The sequence below is a fragment of the Rhinolophus sinicus genome, chromosome 18 (assembly GCF_057876585.1).
Source record: "Rhinolophus sinicus isolate RSI-liver-muscle chromosome 18, RSI-T2T, whole genome shotgun sequence".
Classification (NCBI taxonomy): Eukaryota; Metazoa; Chordata; class Mammalia; order Chiroptera; family Rhinolophidae; genus Rhinolophus; species Rhinolophus sinicus.
In genome coordinates, this window is record NC_142518.1 from 14,503,248 (window position 1) to 14,526,224 (window position 22,977).

General features: G+C 41.2%; 1 protein-coding gene across 1 annotated transcript in view; it reads left to right on the top strand.

The window, feature by feature from the left end:
* LOC148754556 (uncharacterized) overlaps positions 1-22,977 on the top strand; it is an 86,174-nt gene that overhangs the window by 5,810 nt on the left and 57,387 nt on the right. Inside the window, exon 2 of the mRNA XM_088794807.1 lies at positions 22,163-22,450. Within this exon, the coding sequence (XP_088650933.1) occupies positions 22,446-22,450 (5 nt within the window). The 5' untranslated portion in view covers positions 22,163-22,445. The remainder of the gene's footprint in view (positions 1-22,162; positions 22,451-22,977) is intronic.

Genomic DNA, 22,977 nt, shown 5'->3' on the forward strand with positions numbered 1-22,977 from the left:
CCTTCTTTCCCTTCCTTTGGCTAAAGCCTTCTGAAGATTCATACCTAACACCAGAGCTCAAGCAGCCAGGAAATGTAATAGAGCAGTGGTTCTCAGTGGTCCCCTGCAGTATCACCTAGGAGCCTCTTAAGAAGTGTAAATTCTTCACAATGGGATTTATAGATGATGTAATACAGAATTGTACACCTGAAATCTATGTAACTTTACTAACAATTGTCACCCCAATAAACTAATTTTAAAAAAAAAGTGTAAATTCTTTTTTATTATTATTATTATTTTATTAAATTTATTGGGGTGACAATTGTTAGTAAAATTACATAGATTTCAGGTGAACAATTCTGTATTACATCGTCTATAAATCCCATTGTGTGTTCACCACCCAGAGTCAGTTCTCCTTCCATCACCATATATTCGATCCCCTTTACCCTCATCTCCCACCCCCCACCCCCCTTACCCTCTGGTAACCACTAAACTATTGTCTGTGTCTATGAGTTTCTGTTTCTCATTTGTTTGTTGTGTTCTTTTGTTGTTTTTGGTTTATATACCACATATCAGTGAAATCACATGGTTCTCTGCTTTTTCTGTCTGACTTATTTCGCTCAGCATTAAGAAGTGTAAATTCTTGACGCTTCAAACCTAGCCTAAGAAACTCAGAGTGGGGCCCAGTGATCTTTAACAAGCCCTCCTGGCGATTCTGATGCACTCAAAAGGGTGAGACCTGCTGTCACAGAGGATTGTTAGTAATTTCTGCTACATCCTAAATTCCCCATTCTTAGGAATGACTTGTTATGGATGTGATGTCAACATTAAAAAAAAAAAAAAAAAAAAAAAAAAAAGAGTAAGCCCACTAGTTCCAAACAGTCAGAGGTCAGAAACCCAGATGGAAAAAATTAGTGGCCTCTGCCCCGTGTCACATGACTGGTCATATTAAGAAAAATAAATTGTGGACTTGTTTGACCTTCTGTACCCCACAAGATGATGAGGTTAACAGTGTATCAGTGGAGATGATGAAAATGATGATTTGGTAGCCAACATGTTTTCCCAAACAACACTTGATTCAATACTCAAACCAGAAGGTACCTGTAGCCCCAATTTCCTATCTGGATGCCACATTTTAAGAGGCTCTCGGATGAATAGGAAATGCCCAGAGAGGCCAGTCAGAAGGAGGTGGGGTCTGGAAACATTCTTTCTCTTATAGGGAGCAAGTAGATGGGGCTTGAGATTTTAGGCTACAAGAAAAGGACCCTCTGGGTGGTTAAGTGGTCACTATTTTCAACTTTCAGAAGGGCAAGAGGGACACAGGTGGTCTTACGGCCACAGAGGGCAAACCCAGGACCAATACGTAAAAGTTACAAAGAGAAATTTGGCCACCGCGTAAATAAGAACCTTCTGGCAATTCAGAATCTTGAAAGAAAAGGTGCAAGTAGAACTAGAATGTGGCAGGCCATAAGAAGAGCTACCTGAGGCTTGGAGAAGATGGGGAACCTGTCAAAATGACAGTTAGGAGACTGTCAGAGCCCTGCCTGCCAGTGCACGATCCCAGTCACTTTCGCTCTTAGCAGCCAGCACGTGCGTATCCTGTGGGCAGACCCTCTGGGCCCCTGGAGCACACCTTGCCTGTGCATGTGAACAGAAGCAAAAGTGCCCACAAACTTACATCTCCCAGGGGCTATCCTTGGCCAACAACTGATAGGTGGAGTGTAGTTCCCTTTCCAGGTGCACCCCTGTGAGATTGAGCCAGTCACCTCTGTGGGACCCTGCTTGGTGTCAGTCTCACCCCCACACCTATCTTTTCTGCAAATACTTCCTAATACATGACTTTCACAGAAATCCTCATCTCAGAAGGAACCCCTACCTCTGGGGAACCCAGCCCAAAACACATAGCTGATAGGTTTCTCAGAAAGGTGGAGCACATATTACTTCCCCAAAGGGCCCTCTGTCACCCACTGGAGACAAATACAGAATATAGCAGATACGCTGTGTGGGTAGATGTGTGTCTGGTTATACAGCGGGGCCTGGAAGTCAGAGCAGCCTGATGCTGGACTTGGGAGTCTCCATACCACCCCTGTGGGCTCTCAGGACCCTTGTGGAGACCTATGTGAATTCCAGGGTCCTTTCAAACCCAGCATGCCACTGGTCCCTGAGTCCCATCTGCAAGTGTCATCTAAATGCAAGCTTTATATGAAGACTTTATTCTGTGGGATCCATTTGGTTCTTTGGTGTCATGCCCCCCACTATTCCCACTCCCCACCTTTCATCCACACCTCATGTTGGTTGACGCTGTGCCCAGCTGCTTACTTCTAATATTTCTCCTTCCTACATGGGATGGCCTCGTGTACGTTTCCTCACTCTGCACGGCTCACACTCAAGGTCCCCCTTTCATCTGTGTCTGTCCACGTGGCTTACCAGTACTTGGCTGCCACTGAGCTTTATACCTGACTTGGTTTCCAAAGGGGCAGCTGGGGACTCAGATAACATTCTCAATAAGAGAGAAGCAAACTGTCCTTGGCTCTGACCATGTGTTGGGGATCACCAGCATCAGAATCTCAGGGCTTGTGAAAATTCAGGTTCCTGGGCCGCACCCCAGACCGACCGAATCAGACTCTCCAGGCGTGGAGCCAGGGGTTCAACCCTTTTAACAAGCTTTCCAGGTGCTTCTCACTCACACTAAAGCACGGCTCATCAGAGTGTGGTCAGCTAACCAGCAGCAGCCCTGCCTGGGAACCTGTTAGAGATGCAGTTTTCAGGCCCAGTCCCAGACCTGCTGAGTCAGAAACTCGTGTTCTCTCAGGCCCTCCATGCGTTCCGATGCAGGCTAAGGTTTGAGAAACGCTGCTGTGAAGTTCAAGAACCACTCATGTAGAATTTCAGTTCATTCATTTAAAAACATACATCTATTGTGTTCCAGGCCTATGGTAGGCACGGAGGGTACCGATGATAAGCGAATCAGAGGCCCTACCTTGGAAAAACGTAAGCCTTAATGGATTCCATATCATGTTGTAGCTTCAATGTATGTTTTCGATTCCCAAGAAAATTCAGCCTTCTTGGTCCCTTTCATGTGGTCTTTGCCTCTCCAACCTCATCAGACAATAAGCTGCCTAAGTAGAAGAATCCATTGCCAGCTCCCAAGTGACTGTCGCTGAGGTCCAGGCTGGGGCTAGCTGACAGGTTTCCCAGAGGAGGGCGGATCATACCATGTTAGCCAAGCTCACCCTGCACTGGGTCTGCAAACAGCCCGTGATGAAGTGGATTGACTCTTACCAGTAGTATCTGACCCCAGAGGGTCAGCTGCCATCCATTGACAGATGTGCACAGAGAGCCAAACCTATGACTTGATGTTTCATCCTTCTTCAGAAGGATGAAACAGCATTCTGACATCAATATCAAGTCTCTTATGTATCTTTCAAAATGGCTACACAGTACCAACCAAGTCATACATTTGGAAGTAGCTCAGACATGTCATCTGACCACAACCAGAGAAAATTATGATACCCCTTTGAGTGTTAGTAATTTTAACCAATCACTCACACCTGTTGAAGGAGTTGTAGCGCCTGGGAATTTAGATGCTTGAAAAAAAACCAAAAAACTTTTCCATAGAGATGGTACACTCTTTCCTGAACTTTCCCAGTGTCTGGCACACGACCAACATGTCGGCTGTGCCAATTACTTCTGCTGTTTTTCAGAACGCCTTTCTAATGATGCTGCTCAGTGATTATTAGTAGGGAGAAATTCTACACAGGAATTTGCCAACAGTGGGGAGCTTACAGGATAATTTGCTCCCAGCTGCTTATAATCTTCTTAAAGGTAGTCATAATCTCAACAGCCTCAAAACTTTGTGGCATTTGTCCATTTAAAAAGAAAGATTCTACAAAAGTGTCTACTAAGAGTTACCTATGCAATCGTGGACAAGAAATGGTCATTAAACAAATGACTGTTCCCTGAGCAATGTTTAATCTCGCCACTGAGGAAGCCTCAGCTTGAACTCCGAGCAGGAGACATTTCCCACTAAAGTAGGCAGATCTGCCCTGCCCTGTCACCCTCCAGCGAGCACAGTGCCACCAGAATACGAGGACACAGGCAAGAGCACTGTTTCCAGAGCCTGCCCACCGTAGGAGGGCTACTCACCACCATTCCAAGGGGCAACAAGCATAACACTGGCCTCAGCCACCTGGGGACCCAAACCATCCAGCTTCCTTTAGTAGTTCAGTGAAAATGGCACCAGCCTCCTTCCCATAGAAGGCGGGAAACACTAAGATTGCCCCAATAACTGAGGAAACTCGAGGGACTTAACTTTCCTAATAACTCCTTGTTCCAACCCGTGCTTCTGCTGATGGCTACATCTCACTTATGCTTTGCCTCTTGGGGTTGTTCCCTGCTCTCCACTCTGCACCCACCCATCCGTGGAACACAGTCCCTAAGCCTTTATACCTCCCCATGCCTTCATTTATCAAGCAACCTATGAGGGACTAAAAAACTTACTGAAGATGTGGGTAGCAGAGGGACAGAGAAGCAAACACAGAGCAGCAGATAAGACTCATAGCTATTCCTGTTTATCAAATTGCCCACATGTCAGCTTGTCCTTCCCAGGGGCCACTATGCCATATTGCTGGCCTTGTCTTCTTCCCTTCTCTTCTGCTCCACCCTGACCAACCCCTCTCCCGTACTGCTCCCAGAAACCCCAGATATATGACATTTCATTGTTCAGAACATTTCAGACTGCTCTTTCCCTGGACAGTTTGGCCTGGCCAGACCTGACGATAAGGTGTGAGTGTGTGTGTATGTGTTAAAGTATACATAACAAAATTTATCATTTTAACTATTTTAAGTGTACCATTCACTGGCATTAAATACATTCACATTGTTCTGCAACCATCACCACCCTCCATCTCCAGGACCTTGTCATCATCTCACATTGAATCTCTGTACCCATTAAATAAATGATAACTCCTCATTCTCCCCTTTCCCAGCCCCTGCCAACCACTATTCTACTTTATCTATGAATTTGACTATTCAAGGAATCATATACTATTTGTCCTTTTGTGTCGGCTTATTTCATGTAACATGATGTCCTCAAGGTTCATTCGTGTTGTAGCATGTATTAGTGTTTCCTCGTTTTTAAAGTATGAATACTATTCCATTGTACAGATAGACCATGTTTTGTTTCTCCAGTCATCCACTGGTAGACATCTGGTTTGTTTCACCCTCGCTATTGTGAATGATGCTGCTATGAACATGGGTACAAATACCTTTTCAAGTCTCTGCTTTCATGTCTTTTATGTAGATACCCAGAAGTGGCATTGCTGGATCATATGGTAATTCTGTGTTTAATTTTTTGAGAAATGACCATGCTGGTTTCCACAGCAGCTGCCCATTTTACATTCCCACCAGCGGTGCACAAGGGTTTCAGTTTCTCCACATCTTTACCAGCACTCGTTCTTTTCTGTTTTTCGTAGTAGCCATCCTAATGCTTATGAGGTGCTATCTCACTGTGGTTTTCATTTGCATTTCCATAATGATTAGTGATGTTGAGCATCTTTTCATATGCTTATTGGCCGTTTGCATATCTCTCAAAAAATGTCTATTCAAATCCTTGGCCCTTTTTTTTTTAATTAAAATTTATTGGGGTGACAATTGTTAGTCAAGTTACATAGATTTCAGGTGTACAATTCTGTAATACGTCATCTATAAATCACATTGTGTGTTCACCACCCAGAGTCAGTTCTCTTTCCATCACCATATATTTTATCCCCATTTACCCTCCTCTAGAGCCCCGCTCCTCCCTCCCCCTTACCCTCTGGTAACCACTAAACTATTGTCTGTGTCTGTGAGTTTTTGTTCTTTCAGTTGTTTGTCTTGTTCTTTTGTTGTTTTCGGTTTATATACCACATATCAGTGAAATCATATGGTTCTCTGCTTTTCCTGTCTGACTTATTTCACTTAGCATTATAATCTCAAAATCCATCCATGTTGTCACAAATGGTCCTATATCATCTTTTCTTACCGCCAAATAGTATTCCATTGTGTATCTATACCACAACTTCTTTATCCATTCCTCTATCGAAGGACATTTTGGTTGTTTCCATGTCTTGGCCACAATAAATAAAGCTGCAAGAACACTGGAGCACACGTGTCTTTATGTATAAATGATTTCAGATTTTTGGGGTAGATACCGAGGAGAGGGATTGCTGGGTCATATGGATACAGGTTAGCTAGCATGTCCCTAGGTAGACAGGGAGGTCGCTGGTGGAATACAAAAAAGGCAGCCATATCCTAAAACTCCACGTTTTGAAATCACTCCTTCGCTCCAGTACAAACTGTAACAAGGCCTTGAAGTTAATCGTAAAATTCCTTTTGGCCTGACAAATGGAACAGATCTGATAGATAAGAGTGGGTTACTTTGCTAATTCCTGTAGGATGGGCAAGCAGAACAAACCTGGTAGACGAATTTCATTAGAAGGCGCCAGCTCCCTTCTTCAAACAGTTCCCTTCTTCAAATAACTCCCCTTTGCCAAACAGGCAAGGGAAGGTATAAAAGTAAGAGCTTTTGCCTCAGTCACGGATACCCCCATTTGGGGCCCCCTCCCGCTCAGGAGCTCTAACCCTTTGCTTTTCAATGAACTGTCTTCTTTTTAAAACTCTTTGCCTCTCCTGGGTCCGTGTTTCCATTTTTCGGTCTCACAAAACACGATCACGGCCTACACCCAGAAACTGCCGGCAGATCCAACATCATTAACATCATTTGGGGAATCACCAGAAAAACATTTCTCCATCATTTGGGGTCTCACAGGAAAATACTCCTACATCAATATGGTAATTCTATTCATAATTTTTGAGGAACCTCCACACTGCCTTCCTTACCGGCTGCATCAATCAACATTCCCACCAACAGTGTATGAGGGTTCCTTTTTCTCCACAGCCTCTCCAGCACTTGTTACTATTTGTCTTGTTGATGATAGCCATTCTGACTGGGGTGAGGTGATATCTCATTGTGGTTTTTATTAGCATTTCTCTGATGATTAGTGATGTTGAGCATTTTTTCATATGTCTATTTGCCATTTGCATGTCCTCTTTGGAGAAATGTCTCTTCAGGTCTTCTGCCCATTTTTCAGTTGGGTTGTTTGTTTTTTTGTTGTTGAGTTTCATGAGTTCCTTGTATATTTTGGATATTAGCCCCTTATCGGAGGCACTGTTTGGAAAAATCTTCTCCCATTCAGTTGGTTGCCTCTTTATTTTGTCGATGGTTTCTTTTGCTGTGCAGAAGCTTTTAAGTTTCATATAGTCCCATTTGTTTCTTTTAGCTTTTACTTCCATTACCTTTGGAGTCAAATTCATAAAATGCTCTTTGAACCCAAGGTCCATAAGTTTAGTACCTATGTTTTCTTCTATGCAGTTTATTGTTCCAGGTCTTATGCTTAAGTCTTTGATCCATTTTGAATTAATTTTGGTACATGGTGACTGAGAGTCGTCCAGTTTCGTTCTTTTGCACATGGCTTTCTGATTCTGCCAGCACCATTTATTGAAGAGGCTGTCTTTTCTCCATTGTATGTTTTTGGCTTATATGTCAAAAATTACCTATCCATATTTATGTGGGTTTATTTCTGGGTTCTCAATTCTATTCCATTGGTCTATGTGTCTGTTTTTCTGCCAATACCATGCTGTTTTGATTATTGTTGCCCTGTAGTACAAGCTAAAATCAGGGAGTGTGATACCTCCAGCATTGTTCTTTTCTCTTAGGATTGCATTGGCTGTTCGGGGTCTTTTGTAGTTCCATACAAATCTGATGATTTTTTTCTTCTATTTCTTTCAAAAAAGCCTTCGGGGTTTGATGGGGATTGCATTAAATCTGTATATTGCTTTGGGTAATATGGCCATTTTAACTATGTGGATTCTTCCAATCCATGAGCACGGAATGTCTTTCCATTTCTTTGTGTCTTCTTCAATTTCTTTGAAAAATGTCTTATAGTTTTCAGCATATAGTGTCTTTCACATCCTTAGTTAAGTTTATTTCTAAGTATTTTATTCTTTTTGCTGCAATTGCAAAAGGAATTGTTTTTTTCATTTCTTTTTCTGAGATTTCATTGTTAGTTTATAGGAATGCAATGGACTTTAGTATGTTGATTTTGTAGCCGGCAACTTTACTGTATTCATTGATTGTTTCTAATAGCTTTTTGGTGGAGTCTTGAGGGTTTTCTATATATAGCATCATGTCATCTGCAAAGAGTGACAATTTAACTTCTTCATTCCCAATTTGGATGCTTTTTATTTCTTTCTCTTGCCCGATTGCTCTGGCGAGGACTTCCAACACTATGTTGAAAAGCAGAGGTGATAGGGGACAGCCCTGTCGTGTTCCTGAACGTAGAGCAAAGGGATTCAGTTTTTCACCATTAATTATGAGATTAGCTGAGGGCTTGTAATAGATGGCCTTTATTATGTTAAGGTATTTTCCTTCTATACCTATTTTATTAAGCCTTTTAATCATAAATGGATGTTGTATGTTATCAAATGCTTTTTCTGCATCAATTGATATAATCATATGATTTTTGTCCTTTATTTTTTTTATGCGATGTGTCACATTGATGGATTTGTGTATGTTGAACCATCCTTGTGCCCCGGGGATGAACCCCACTTGGTCGTGATGAATAATCTTTTTAAAGTATTTTTGTATTCGATTTGCTAGAATTTTATTTAGGATCTTTGCATCTGTATTCATCAGAGATATTGGTCTGTAGTTTTCTTTTTTTGTGTTGTCCTTACCAGGTTTTGGTATCAGGGTAATGTTGGCCTCATAAAATGAGTTAGGGAGTAGTGTCTCTTCAATTTTTTGGAAGAGTTTGACCAGGATTGGTATTAGAACCTCTTTGAAGGTTTGGTAGAATTCACTAGTGAAGCCATCTGGTCCCGGACTTTTGGTTTTGGGAAGGTTTTGGATGACTGATTCAATTTCATTAATTCAGGTGATCGGTCTGTTTAGATTTTCTAATTCTTCATGGCTCAGCCTAGGAAGGCTATACGTTTCTAAGAACTTGTCCATTTCTTCTGAGTTATAGAAGTTGGTGGTATATAGTCCTTCATAGTATTCTTGGGTGATCCTTTGTATTTCTGTGGCATCCGTGGTAACTTCCCCTCTTTCATTTCTGATTTTCTTTATTAGTGTCTTTTCTCTTTTTATGTTAGTGAGTCTAGCCAAGGGTTTGTCAATTTTGTTAATCTTTTCAAAGAACCAGCTCTTTGTCACGTTAATTTTTTCTATTGTCTTTCTGTTCTCTGTTTCATTTAGTTCTCTGATTTTTATTATTTCCTTTCTTCTGCTGACCTTGGGTTTCACTTGTTCTTCTTTTTCTAGTTCTTTAAGCTGTAACATGAGGTTATTTATTTGGGATTTTTCTTGTTTCTTGAGATAGGCCTGTAATGAGATAAATTTCCCTCTTAAAACTGCTTTCGCTGCATCCCCAAAATTTTGGTAGGATGTATTTTCATTGTCATTTGTTTCTATGTATCTTTTGATCTCTCCTCTGATTTCTTCTTTGACCCAGTCGTTCTTTAAACGTATGTTGTTTAATCTCCATGTATTTGTGTTTTTTCCTGCCTCTTTTTGCTGTTCATATCCTATTTCAAAGCCTTTTGACAAGAGAATATGCTTGGTATGATTTCAATCTTCTTAAATTTGCTGAGGCTAATTTATGTGCCAATATATGGTCAATCCCTGAAAATGTTCCATGTACACTAGAAAAAAATGTGTAGTCTGATGTTTTAGGATGCAGTGCTCTATAAATGACGATTATGTTCATTTCATTTAATATGTCATTTAGAGATGCTATTTCTTCATTTATTCTCTTTTTTTTAAGATTTTTTTTTCATGGGAAGGGGAATAGAACTTTATTTGGGAACAGTGTGTACTTCCAAGAGTTTTTCCAAGTAAAGTTGTTGTCCTTTCAATCGTGGTTGTGGAGGGCGCAGCTCAGCTCCAAATCTAGTTGTTGTTGTTACTTGCAGGGGGCGCAGCCCACCATCCCTTGGAGGGAGTGGAGGAGTCGAACCAGCAAGCTTGTGGTTGAGAGGATGCGTTACAACCAACTGAGCCATCCGGGAGCTCAGTGGCAGCTGAGCTCAAGGTGCCATGTTCAATCTTTAGTTTCAGGGGGCAGTCCCACCATCCCTTGCGGGATTTGAGAAGTCAAACTGGCAACCTTGTGGTTGAAAGCTCAGTGGCCCATGTGGGAATTGAACCGGCAGCCTTCGGCATTAGGAGCACAGAGTTCCAACCACCTGAGCCACTGGGCAAGCCCTCTTTATGTATTTTCTGTTTGGATGATCTTTCCGTAGCTGTCAATGATGTATTTAGGTCCCCTACGATAATTATGTTTTGGTCAATTTCTCCCTTTAGTTCTGTTACTAGTTGCTTGGTATATTTTGGTGCTCCCTGATAGGGGGCATAAGTATAGATGACTGTTATGTCTTCTTGTTATATAGTCAGTCCCCTTTATCATTATGAAATGTCCATCTTTGTTTCTTGTTACCTTTTTTATCCTGAAGTCTGTTTCATCTGTTATCAGTATGGTTACACCTGATTTTCTCTGGATACCATTTGCATTGAGTGTCAATTTCCACCCTTTCACTTTGAGTCTATGCTTGTCCTTGTAGCTGATCTGTGTCTCTTGGAGGCAGCATATGGTTGGGTTTAGTTTTTTGATCCAATCTGCTACTGTGTGCCTTTTTATTGGTGAGTTCAGTCCATTTACACTTAGGGTGATTATTGATATGTGAGGATTTCCTATCATTCTATCTTTAGTTTTCTGGTAAGACTCTGTCTCCATTGTTTCTTTGCCTTTTTGTTGTTGTCTATTATTTCTGTGTGGTGGTTTTCTATTATTTTTCCCCCTGTTTCTTCTTTGATTATGTTATATATTTCTATTCTGGATTTTGTTTTTGAGTGGTTACCATTAAGTTTATGTAAAAGAAAGTTTGATATTTAGAGTATTCCGTTTTCTTCAGCATTCCCATATTCCGGTTCAGGCCTTTACTCTCCCGCCTTTTATATTTTGGTTGCCACAAATTATCCCTATTGATGCTGGTCGAATGGCCTCCTTCAGTATTTCTTGTAGTGCAGGTCGTGTGTTAGAAAATTCCCTCAGATTCTGTAGGTCTGGAAAGGTCTTTATTCCTCCTTCGTATCTAAAGGATATCTTTGCTGGATATATTATTTTTGGCTCATAATTTCTCTCTTCAATAGTTTGAATATTTGGGTCCACTCCCTCCTGGCTTGTAGAGTTTCTGCTGAAAAATCTGATGATATTCTAATGGGCTTTCCTTTGTAGGTTACTGTCTTCTTTTCCCTGGCTGCCTTGAGGGTTCTTTATTGTCATTGATTTTTGACAGCTTCAATACAATGTGCCGTGGAGAAGGCCTGTTAGGGTTGAGGTAATTAGGTGTTCTGTTTGCTTCTCGGGTTCGAGGATCCAGTTCTTTCCACAAGTTTGGGAAGTTCTCATCAACTATTTGTTTGAATATACTCTCTGTTCCCTTCCCCCTTTCTTCTCCTTCTGGTATGCCCATTATACTTATATTGCTCTTTCTGATGGAGTCAGAAAGTTCTTATAGAGTTCTTTCATTTTTTTTAACTCTCAAGTCTTTCTTCTTCCATCTGTGCCATTTTCAGATTTCTATCTTCAATGTCACTGATTCTTTCCTCCATCTGGTCAACTCGACTACCTAAACTGGCTATTTCATTCTTCATTTCTTTTACTGAGTTCTTAATCTCCAGAAATTCTACTTGGTTCTTTTTTACAATTTCAATCTCTTTAGTAAAACATTCATTTTGTTCTTTGATTGTGTTTCTGAGTTCATTAACCTGCCTGTCTGTGTTTTCTTGCAACTCAATGAGTTTTTAAAAAACTGCGATCTTGAATTCTCTGTCATTTAAGTCACATATTTCCATATCTTTAAGTTCATTTTCTGGTGACTTTTCATTTTCTTTCTGAGCTGTCTTGTTGCCTTGGTTATACATGGCAATTACTGATTTATTATTTCTCTTCCTAGACATCTACAGGAGTGGGTTCTGCAACAGGTTGATGGAAAGAGATCTTTCTTTTGTTTTCTAGTAGGTGTTTGTAGAATTTTTATTTTCTCTTTGACTGCAGCCTTTTATTCTCTCTCACAGTGCAGTGTTATGTTTTCTCTGCACTATTCCAGCTTCTCACACAATGGGGGGATTCCCAGGAAGGTGGGCTTCTCCTCTGTGAACATTTCACCTGGGTCATACAGCGCCACCTCTGTGGGGAAATGTGGAGAGTTTCTGAAGTTCCAAAGCTCTTCCTGCACCAGATTCAGAGCCCGTGTGCTTCAGCAGTTCTGTTTTCTCCTGCAGGGATCCGCCCAGATAGGTGGGGTCAGGGGCGGGGTGAGATGTGAGAGGTGGCCCAGAGCAATGTGGGCGACCACCACCACAGCTGGTCCTGCTTCCACAGCTCCCTCCCCTTTGCCGGAACTAGTTGGGCTGTGAATCTGTGTCTGCAGACCACAGTTCTCAGAACTGCAAATATTCTGTTCTTTTGATCTGACACTGTTACTGTTCTGCTTCTATCACTGGGCAGGTGGGGGCGGGCCGAGCTCTGGGAAGGTCGGGAGGGGCCGGCTAGTCTCAGTGCCTAAGGCTTCCGTTCTCTGCAACAGTGAGGGCTTAAACCACCGTTTTCAGCCTTCTTCCCCCAGTCTTTGCTCCGAGGTCTCTGCCGTGAGCGTTGGGTTCAACCGTGTGTGGGGGCAGAGCCCCAGAAAGTAGTTTACAGGCTCTCGGCCTCACGTGGAGGGGTGCTGGCTCGGGTAGTAGATGGCCATCAGCTGTAGCCATTGAGCCATTGGCCACTAATATAACTGCTGCGGCTACGAAGGAGAGCCGAGGAGAGCCGAGGAGAGTGGAGGAGAGTCGTCGGTCAGTTGCAGAGAAAACGGACAGCAGGTCGCACGTCCAGTGAACCCAGCCTCCAGTGAGACGGTAGTGGTATGACTCCCCTACCTATGGCTCCGTGGGTGTTCCTTTTTGGCCTCACCATATCCTGCGTTCTTGTATGGGGAGCGGGAGCAGAGACCCTGCAGGCCGCCCCGCACGACACCGTGTTATATGCTGCCCCCTCAGCCCTGTGGGCCATAAGCGGAGCCCTAGCAGTCCGAGTTCTTCCCTCTCCTGCAACTGTGGTAGTTCCAGGATACGGCGAGCTCAGAGCACTGAGCTAGGTCTGTGTCCTGCGCCTGCGCGGCTCTGTCTCCACCCTTCTCCCTTCCCTCCTCCCCGACTCGTGCAATTTGCCCACCTTTAGGTGAATTCAGTAGTGAGCCTCTTAGTCTTTCCTGTCTGCTGCTCAGGGAGTCCTTTGTAGAGATATAGTTGTTCAGTTTGTTGTAAATTCCAGGGGAGATTTCAACAGGCTCACATCACGTCGCCATTTTTATGATGTCATTTCCTTGTTCCTTTTTTGAATTCAGTTTTTTAGTTTTTTGTTGTTAAGCTGTAGGAGTACTTTATATTTTTGGATATTAATCCCGTATCAGATATGTGATTAGCAAATATTCTCTTATTTTCTGTAGGTTGCTTTTTACTCTGTTTATAGTGTCATTTGATGCCACAGGGTTTGATTTTGATGAAGTCTAATTTATCTGTTTTTTTTTCTTTTGTTGCTTATAAATTTGGTGTCATATCCAAGAAATCATTGCCAAATGTAAAGTCGTAAAGATATTTCCCTATGTTTTATTCTAAAAGTTTTACAGTTTTAGCTCTTACATTTAGATGTTCGATTCATTTTGCGTTAATTTTTGTATATGATATGTGGTAAGGGTCCAATTTCATTCTTCTGCATATGAATATCCAGTTTCCCCAGTACTATTTGTTGACAATACTGTCCATTCCCCATTGAATGGCTTCGGCACCCTGGTTAAAAGTCATTTGACCATACATGCAAGGGTTTATTTCTGGGGTCTCTATTCCATTCCAATTGCCTATACAGTGGTACCTCGATTTTCGAACGTAATCCATTCCAGAAGTCCATTTGAGTTCTGAAACATTCGAAAACCGAGGTGTGGTTTCCCCATAGAAAGTAATGCAAAGTGAATTAATCCATTCCAGACCTTTAAAATCAACCCCTAAAACTGCAAATTTAGCATGCATTTTACTACTAATGATACCATAGATCCATAAAATTTACGGTGTTCATAAACTGAAATGTTCGTCAATGGAGACGTTTGAAAACCGAGGTACTACTGTATATCTGTCTTTATACTAGGACCACACTGTTTTGATTACTGTAGCTTTGTAGTAAGTTTTAGAGTCAGGACGTGTGAGTCCTCCAGCTTAGTTCTTCTTTTTCAAGATTGTTTTGCCTATTCAGGGTCCCTTAAGTTCCATATGAAGTCTAGGAATGATAATATTCTGGCTCCTACTCTTCCAGACCTACATTTGCAAATTCAAGTCCATATATATATATATATATATATATATATATATATATATATATATATATATATATATATCTTTAAAAACTGCGTTCTTTCTAATCTAGGAATTCCATTCATGGACTTTATCCTATAGAAATAATCGCACAACAGTGCCAGCTATTGATGATATGAGAATCAGACACATTTTACCCCGATACTACTTGACACCAAATGCTGAGTAGACCTGTTACCCATTAAGCAGTGAGCAGACTTGTCCTTAAGGGCTGTATGACTAAGCACTGGTGACCCAAAAATGTTGCTTGATGCCCAAAGCTCAGTAAATAGGTGAATCACAGGGCCAGGTTGACAGGTGCTGTGAGGGAGGTTGGAACACACTCAGTTTCATTCCTTCTCTGTCCACCCACTAGGGCAGTGGTCAGCCGGCATCTCCCAAACCCCACCCTTCAGGTGGACATTGTAGATCAATGTTACTGAAGGATGGCAAGCTCTGGGCACACTCCTGTCCAAATAAGACTTAAAATGACTGCATGGACCTGTTCTGCTCTTTCTTTCTCACCTTAATCTGTCCCTATCTCCCTCATTGATCGTTCTTATTCCTGAGCCTAGCAACCAGTTGGTTCCATCATTAATTCACCCCTTTGTGCTTTTACCTGTAGAAAGAGATACATTTAGTGACATTTAGTACAGTGTTAAAAGGGTGGGCTCTGGCGCCAGCATGCCCAGGTTCAAATCCTTGCCCTGCCATTCTCAAGCCGCTTATGTAACGTGGGACAACTTATGTGGTGTCTCAGTTTCAGCATTCTCATCCTAGAAGTAAATAAGACAGTGGTGAGGAGTGTGTTGATTCATAACAGCACTTGGTACATTATAAATAATAAACATAGATAGATATCCTCCCTAAATGTATTAGGGAGATATACATGGTCCTAGAAAAATGACTTTCATTCATTTGTTCATTGAATGAAACATATTGTTCATTGTTTCTCAGTGTAAATATGCAAACATCTTCCAGAAAAGCACAGAGCGCCCCTTGAATATGGTATTTAACAGCAAGGATTGATTGGTACAATATATTAACTAATTAAGCCACCATTCATTAGTAACTTATGCTCCTTTAGAAAGGAAAAACTCACTACAGGGGAGGGAACAGTAGGTTCATGCCCTGTGATGGGATTTTACCCAGGACCCCCTCATAACACTTGCTCAAAGGCACTCACAGTTACTTAGGGGCAGAGTAGAGCCTGGACCTCAGCTTTCCAGAGCCCCCTGGAGTAGGATTCTGTAATGTGTCAGGAAGTGCTGGAACAAAAAAGACAGCAACAAGTGAGGCTATCCTTGCAATCATGTCCTCGGATTAAAATAAACAGCACAAAGGAATTTTGCAAAATACTTCTTTTAGCCACAAACCCTTGGGGAATGAGTTTGTGTAGTATACATGCTTAATAGGCAATACACAGTGAATAGTTTTACAAGTTGACGTTGTAAACAGAGTACATCATAGAAGCCTGTGAAGGTGCACCCAAAGCCATGATGAGCTGGTCATGACACTCTGTGTCAGTGTTCAGACGAAGGATTGTGCAGGAGATCAGCCTTCTTCCTGTCCCCACGGCCATGGAACTACATTTCTTTCAATTGATTCATTGCGTTATAATATATAATAAATACTGTTAGCGTTTTTCTAAGATACGTTACTTCTTAAGTAAACTGTGTGTTAATTTCCCCATCTCTTTTCAAACATACAGAAATTTCAAAATTTTGACCAAAACAGAAATCATAAAGAAAGCAAAAATATCTGAAGTCCTTCCATTCAGTAATAACCACCACTACTACCGGTAGTTACTGAATGGAGCATATTCATATTCACATGGATTTAGAATAAGTAATTTTGTATAGATGACATTACACCACATGTGCTGTTTTGAAGCCAGAATTTTCACTTAATCATACGTTATGGGGATAGTCCCAAGTAAATGTATATACATAGATATACATACCCTTTCTAATGTTTGTGTATTATTATTTATCTGAATATAGCAAAGTTTAACAAATCCTCTTTTAGTAGATTCAGATTACTTCCATGCCTTCACTCATATAAATTAAGCTTCAGGGAATATCATTGTACCAAACCTCCTTGAATTGCTGTGTGTTTAGTTCTGTAGGATAGTCCATGAATAGAATTCCTAGATTAGAAAGATTTTAAAGGTAGGCACATATATAAGCACTTGAATATGCAAATATAAGAGTATGAGCCAGAATATTATCAGTAATCATAACTGGGCGAACTAGGTAATTTTGTTTTTATCTGTATTTTTAATTTGCATTGGACTATAGATATTTGTCTTATATTTTCAACATTTGAAGAGCTATCAGCTAAAATCTAATTATGCCTATAGAGAAATACTCAGGATATTCACAGGAATATAGATGAAAGGATAAGAGATGAAGACAATTAAAAAGAAGTGAAGATATGTGGAAGACAGACAATTACAATCCAATATAAGGGTAACTGATGTCCCTGAAATAGAGAAGCCCACTGATGAAAGAAGGTGTGCTTATCATTATAATACAAGGAAACCTCCCCGAAATAAAGGAATAAAAAAATTTGCTGATTGAAAGTTTATATTTCATTCTGGGGAAATATGATATAAAACATTCAACACTGAAGCATATTCTCTTTTTAAGCTTTGGAAGTTTGAAATAAAGGGGGAAAGGCAAGTATCCAGGAAGACAACAGAAAGCATCTACAAGGGGGAAATAATTGGGTTGCCTCAGACTTATTCATACCCGTTAACCTCCAATTCTATATCTAGGAATTTAATCCAAGGAAATAATCAGTTGAGTATATGTGATTTACATAGAAGGATGTTTATTATCGTATTATTTGTAAGCATTTTTTCAAACATGTGAAATTCAAGAAAGATCCAAATGGTAGACTACTAGGCCACCTTTAAAATTATTTTAGAAGAATATTTAATGACATTGACAAATGCCCATAATACATTATTGTCAAATGAAACAATCAGGCTACAAAAAAGCAAGTATAGTATTATTCTAATTAAATCTGCACACACTAGGAAAGCTAGGGGGAAAAAAGACTGGAAGGATATACATTAAAATGAAGAGAGTGGTTATATCTAGGGGAGTATTACAGGGGTGTTTTTTCTCTTTGTGCTTTTCTACATATACCAAATTCTCTACAATGACAAAAGTGTTGCTGTTATATTGGGGAGAAAATGGTAATTATATTAAAAATATAACCAATAACAAAGAATCTTGCCTTTACATTACTGCAACAATTCAGAAAGATTTAAAATGTAGTTATAAGATTTGGGGACAATTTCTTTGACTAGACTTTTGGAAAACTTAGCTAATTATACTGTGAACATCTAGCCTGGGGATGTGCTGATAAAAGAAATAAAGCTTTGAAAGCTTCAACTCCTACAGCTGCTCGTGGTCACCATTAACCAACTTTACTTGGATTACACATCAGATGAAATGTCAGTCTGGCTGTAAATTTAAGCAAGCTCTTTTAGATGGGAACGTGGAACATTGCTGCACACTTGGATAAGCACCATTTGCTTCGTGGCATGAATAAATGTATCCATGAGATGAACCTCTAGAAATAAAAATCAAGTTTTCTGACCATTGTCAGGACACACACCACTAGTGACACATGGTGAGATTGAAAAAAGAAAGTACAGTGTTTATTGAGGGAAAGGTATCAAAGAGGAGTAGTAAAGCCCGTGCAGAGCCCCTCCACCCCGAACTCGCATGATCCCAGTGCTTACCATGGTCAGTGTTCCCATAGAAAGGACGCTTCCCTCCCTGTGATGCCCCACATACTGGAGTTCTAGGGACAGGAGACATAATAGTGGAAGCTTCCTGAGTGAACGAGAGGCCTTGTTAGAAAGGGAAGCCTCCAGACCCAGTAGCTGGTATCAGCCTGTCCTTTCTTTGAGCTCAATAGACCAACTGAGCCAGATTGTCCCTAAGCTCCTGCAAGTGGGGAGCAAATTGGCCCCCAGAGCCACCCACATGGGTCTTGCATCACTGGTTTTTGATGCATGTCGACCTGAGACCGAGTCTCTCAAGACTGCTAGCTGTTTGGAATGCCACAACAGGTTTCCTCTGCTACATAGGAAATAAGAGCGATTCTTTTACTTTGGGAACTCATCACCCATTATATGGAAACCAAAGATTTCCCACAAGGCCTTGGCCAAAGGACAGCCTGTCTGAAGTCTTCCCTTCCATTGCAAGCTAAAAGCAACTTCACATCCTCTGTTGCCCGACAGGAGACTCCAACATTCTGATTGGTGACTCCAGTGATGGCTTCCGAGACTCACCCCAGCTCCTTGGTGGCCTCTCCTGGCAATATTGGAGATTTCCAAACTATTTTGGCCATTTAGTCATCCCATAATCTGCCATCATGAATCTACTGTTTCTTTGGTTTGAGTCTTGGACTCTTACAAAATAATTTTCCATTTGTTTGATGCATTGTATGTACTTTTTAACTGATTTACTCTTCCATTGTGAAGTGATGTGTTAAACTGGAAATATGCTTAAGGGGTTCGTTCTCAATTGTTACGCCCCAAAATCTACTGAAGACAAAATTCCCCTCACAGTTCTCAGAGGTCACAGTGACCTTCCAAAAAAAGTACAGAGTTGGGTCTTTTCTTCTCACAAGAATCCCTTTTATGATAAGCTTAACATTTCTCCAAAGAAAATGTTACAATACAGAAACTTCTAAGTTGACATTTACTTAGTTTTTATAAGAGGAGTAAAATTTACACAAGGCTTACATCTGAACATCTTCAAGTTTTGTAGGTAGAAGCCTCAAAGGGTAAATCTGTTAGGTTGGTGCAAAAGTAATTTCGGTTTAAAAGGTTAAAAATAATTGCAAAAACCGCAATTATTTTTGCACCAACCAAATAAAACTTAAGGCCAGTGCATTTTCACAGGTAAATAGAAGCCTGTCCGGATGACTGGTTCTAAGTCAATATGGTCAAATCCTGGGAGCCTCTCCGGGTTAGCACCCCAGGTGGCCACCCCCTTGCCAGGGGAAGCATACTGAGTGAGCCACATACCCAGTGTGTGATTCACCATGGGGAAGCAACACATGAGCAGTTACTTATTGACATCTCTGTCCTATAAAACTTACCCATAGATTCCCTCAGGATTTTGCACGAGTAATTTAAAGGAGGCTGTGCCGTGGGCTCATTCCAGCCTTTCATTATGAAGATTATTTTGCAAAGTAAAAACATTTTACAGCCCCTCTCTTAATAGTGGTCCTGCTCTTCACAATGTCATTTGGGAGTAAAAGAGACCAAAACCTTCCGTGTCCTTGGCAACACACAAAAAACTGGTTTTGAAAATCTAAAAACAAAAAACAAAAGAACGAGAAAGTATAAAGGAGAAAATTAAAATTGTCCACATTTACACATAGAGAATAAATTGTTAGTATCTTGGCATGTTTGCCTCCAGAGTTGCCTCTGTCTCTCCCTCCTTCCCTCCCTTCCTCCCTCCCTCCCTCCCTCCCTCCCTCCCTCCCTCCCTCCCTTCCTCTTTCCCTCCCTCCTTCCTTTTCTCCTTCCTTCCTTCTCTCTTTCTGTCTTTCTTATGTTTTTTTCCTAAAGAAAAATTAGCTTCCTTTTGTCAACATAATGCATGCTTATTTTGAAGAATTCAAGTATTTTCAAAAAGTACAACATTCAGGACGTTGACTGTCACCCACAAAACACCATCCAGAAGCAGTTACCACTGACATTAGGAGCGTTCCAGACAATGACCTAGGCTCATGCAAAAGATAGAGAAGTAAATCGATAGACAGATGCAGATAGGTAGGCTTTTAAGAAAATGCTGTTTCTTAATTAAAATAATAAAACAATTAAATGCTATTTTAATTAAAATGTTACTTTTAACTTGACTATCACAGAAAAAGATAAATAGAAGTGAAACTAAAGAATTCCTAATCGATACTTCTTCACAGGTATTATTTCCTAAGAGACTCCTGAGTTTAAGAAAAAGACTAAACTATTATTAAGTGGCTGGTGTTGGAATTTTTTAACTACCTTTTGCCAATTTTAGACAGCATTGTCTCCCTGCAATGAACCATGAGGATGCTGTACTTTCACACCACCTCACTCCTCTCTTTCCTCACTTTCCAGTGTTCATGGCTGTATTATTTTTTTCCTCATTGGCAGTTTAGAGGTTTCTCATCCTACCCTGTGACGGCTGACCTATGAAGTCTTGCAACTGACCCTTCCTGAACTGCTCCTAGGAGGGGTATTTGGGGTTCCTGGTGCTCCTGCCTCATCCCGTGCTTCCCACCTTCTCCACCCCTCTCAACACCACTACCTCTGGCCCCTCACGTGCTAGTGCCAGAGTGGGGACAATTCCCTTAGGAGGAGGGGAGCTTAGTTCCCTGCCGTCTTCCCCCAGTATCTTACGCTTCTCAACCAACCGGATAAAGCATCCGTCCAGATAAAGCCTCCTTTCTTTCTGGCACGTTTCATAACTCACAGCCATTGGGCTTGTCTCTTTAAAGAGAAATAGCATAATAAAAGAGAAGAAAAACACAACTTAGGAAAAATGTGTGGAATATTTTAAAGGGTAAAAGCAAGCAATTTACCTAATAAAAGCGATTCCGGGTGAGGTACAAAACCCTTCATGGGAAAATGTAGGTAAGTGCTAGGTAATAGGAAAATATGCAAATAGGAAACACAGCATGGAGTGGTGGAATGCTGGGAAGGAGTCCAGGAGAATCAGTAACAGTACTTTTTTTTTTGTAAGGAGGGCGCAGCTCACAGTGGCCCATGCAGGGGTCGAACCGGCAACCTTGGTGTTATTAGCACCACGCTCTAACCAACTGAGCTAACCAGCCACCCAGTAACAGTACTTTTAAGATGATGAATATTTTATATTTACACACAGCAAAAACTAACAGACATCCCTCTGTCCTTCCTCCGTCTTCCTGCCCAATGATCCTGGGATGAATAAAATTTAGTCCCTAAACTAATATCTTTTTTTAATGATGATTGATTTATTTAAATGTAAGTTTTAAGAAATATCTGTCCTCTGGGCTGCCGGATGGCTCAGTTGGTTAGAGCGCAAGCTCTCAACAAGGTTGATGGTTCAATTCCCGCATGGGATGGTGGGCTGCGCCCCATGCAACTAAGATTGAAAACGGCGACTGGACTTGGAGCTGACCTGCGCCCTCCACAACTAGATTGGAGGACAATGACTTGGAGCTGATGGGCCCTGGAGAAACACACTGTTCCCCAATATTCCCCAATTTAAAAAATATCCTCAAAAACAACAAAAATGTTCAGCAGTCACAGTTTCCCCAAAGCATTCACTTTTTAGAAAGTCAAGGAAGAATGATTCAGAGGTACTGTGGGTCACAGTAAGCTCAAGATTTGTTTTCCATCTCACTGTGAAAAGCCCATTTTTGAAGGACTGTCCCTGATACACCATTCAGAACCGCCCTTGGTGTGGTAGCCTGCTTTCTAAGATGGCCCCCAATGATCCCGCCTCCTGGTGTGTATCCCTTTGTGCAGTCCTCTCACCTTGAGTGTGGGTGGGACCTCTGATTTGCTTCTAACCAAAAAACAACAACAACAAAAAATGGCATAGGTGGTGGGATGTCACTTTCAGGATTAGATTACAAACGATTATGATTTCTGTCTTGCTAACGGATTCTTATCTATTGACTTCTCAGTTTGCACATTTAGATGGCGCAAGCGGCCATGTGAGAGAAGCTGAGAGCAGCCTCAGCCAACAGCCAGCAGGGAACACAATGCTGCCAACAGCCAGAGTGAGCTCGTAAACAGGTCCCACCCCTGTCAAACATCCAGATGACACTGGAAACCCTGGACCACCAACACCTTGATGGCAGCCTCGTGAAAGGCCATGAAGCAGAGGATCCAACTAAGCCGTGCCCAGACTCCTGACCCACAGAAAATATAAGACCATAAATGTGTGTTCTTTTAAGCCACTAAGACATGAGGTAATTTGCTATATAGCAAGTGATAACTAATACACTTGGGCTAGCATATACTAATACATACCACCTCAGGCAGTTCACCCACATGGAGAATCACTGAGCCAAGACAAAGCATGTGAGAATGTCAAGAGTAGTTATGGGGAGTTTACAAAGAGACAGTGAACTTAATGTAGATCAGATTTTTAATTCAATGGGCTGTGGCAAACCACTGCTATTTAAAATGAACATTCTATCTCAGTAATTCACATCCTGTTTCTGTTTACTCCAGACTTTTCTTACTATGTTCTCAGTACAGTCCTTTTAACTATCGCTGAAGTAGCTTCATGAATTCAATGTCAAACTCTCTACAGATAAATGACCAGTCAAGGGCAATTAAGATAGTTCTAGTTTTTGATAGTAACATCGGGATGGTCTTGTTGATTTGGCTTCTTGATGTGACTTCCAAAAAATTTTATTTAGGTATATTTTCCTATTTTTTTACTTGAGTTTTCAGTGCACCTTTTAGCCTCAAACAGTTCAGTTCTGATACA